At 57.1% G+C, this 254-nt stretch overlaps 1 protein-coding gene across 1 annotated transcript in view; it reads left to right on the plus strand.

Moving 5' to 3' along the window:
* The window catches only part of LOC119589213 (bestrophin-1-like), a gene marked incomplete in the record, with an annotated part of 39,481 nt that overhangs the window by 32,902 nt on the left and 6,325 nt on the right, over positions 1-254 (plus strand). Inside the window, 1 exon segment of the mRNA XM_037937812.1 lies at positions 67-238. Coding sequence (XP_037793740.1) covers positions 67-238 — 172 coding nt within the window.

Genomic DNA, 254 nt, shown 5'->3' on the forward strand with positions numbered 1-254 from the left:
GCGCCTACACCCCCCCTCCCACACCCCACAAACATCCTCCCTCACGCATCCTCACCATCATTCCAGAAAATTCGAGAAGCTGACGATCCACTGCCAGCGCTTCGTCGACTTAATCCCCGTGTCCTTCGTCCTCGGCTTCTACGTCAACATCGTCATCCAACGTTGGTGGGATCAGTACAAGACGATCCCGTGGCCGGATTCGCTGTCCGTCTTCGCGTCGACTTGCATCCATGGACATGTACGGAGAGGGAGCA

This window comes from Penaeus monodon, chromosome 25, assembly GCF_015228065.2.
Source record: "Penaeus monodon isolate SGIC_2016 chromosome 25, NSTDA_Pmon_1, whole genome shotgun sequence".
NCBI classification, from domain to species: Eukaryota; Metazoa; Arthropoda; class Malacostraca; order Decapoda; family Penaeidae; genus Penaeus; species Penaeus monodon.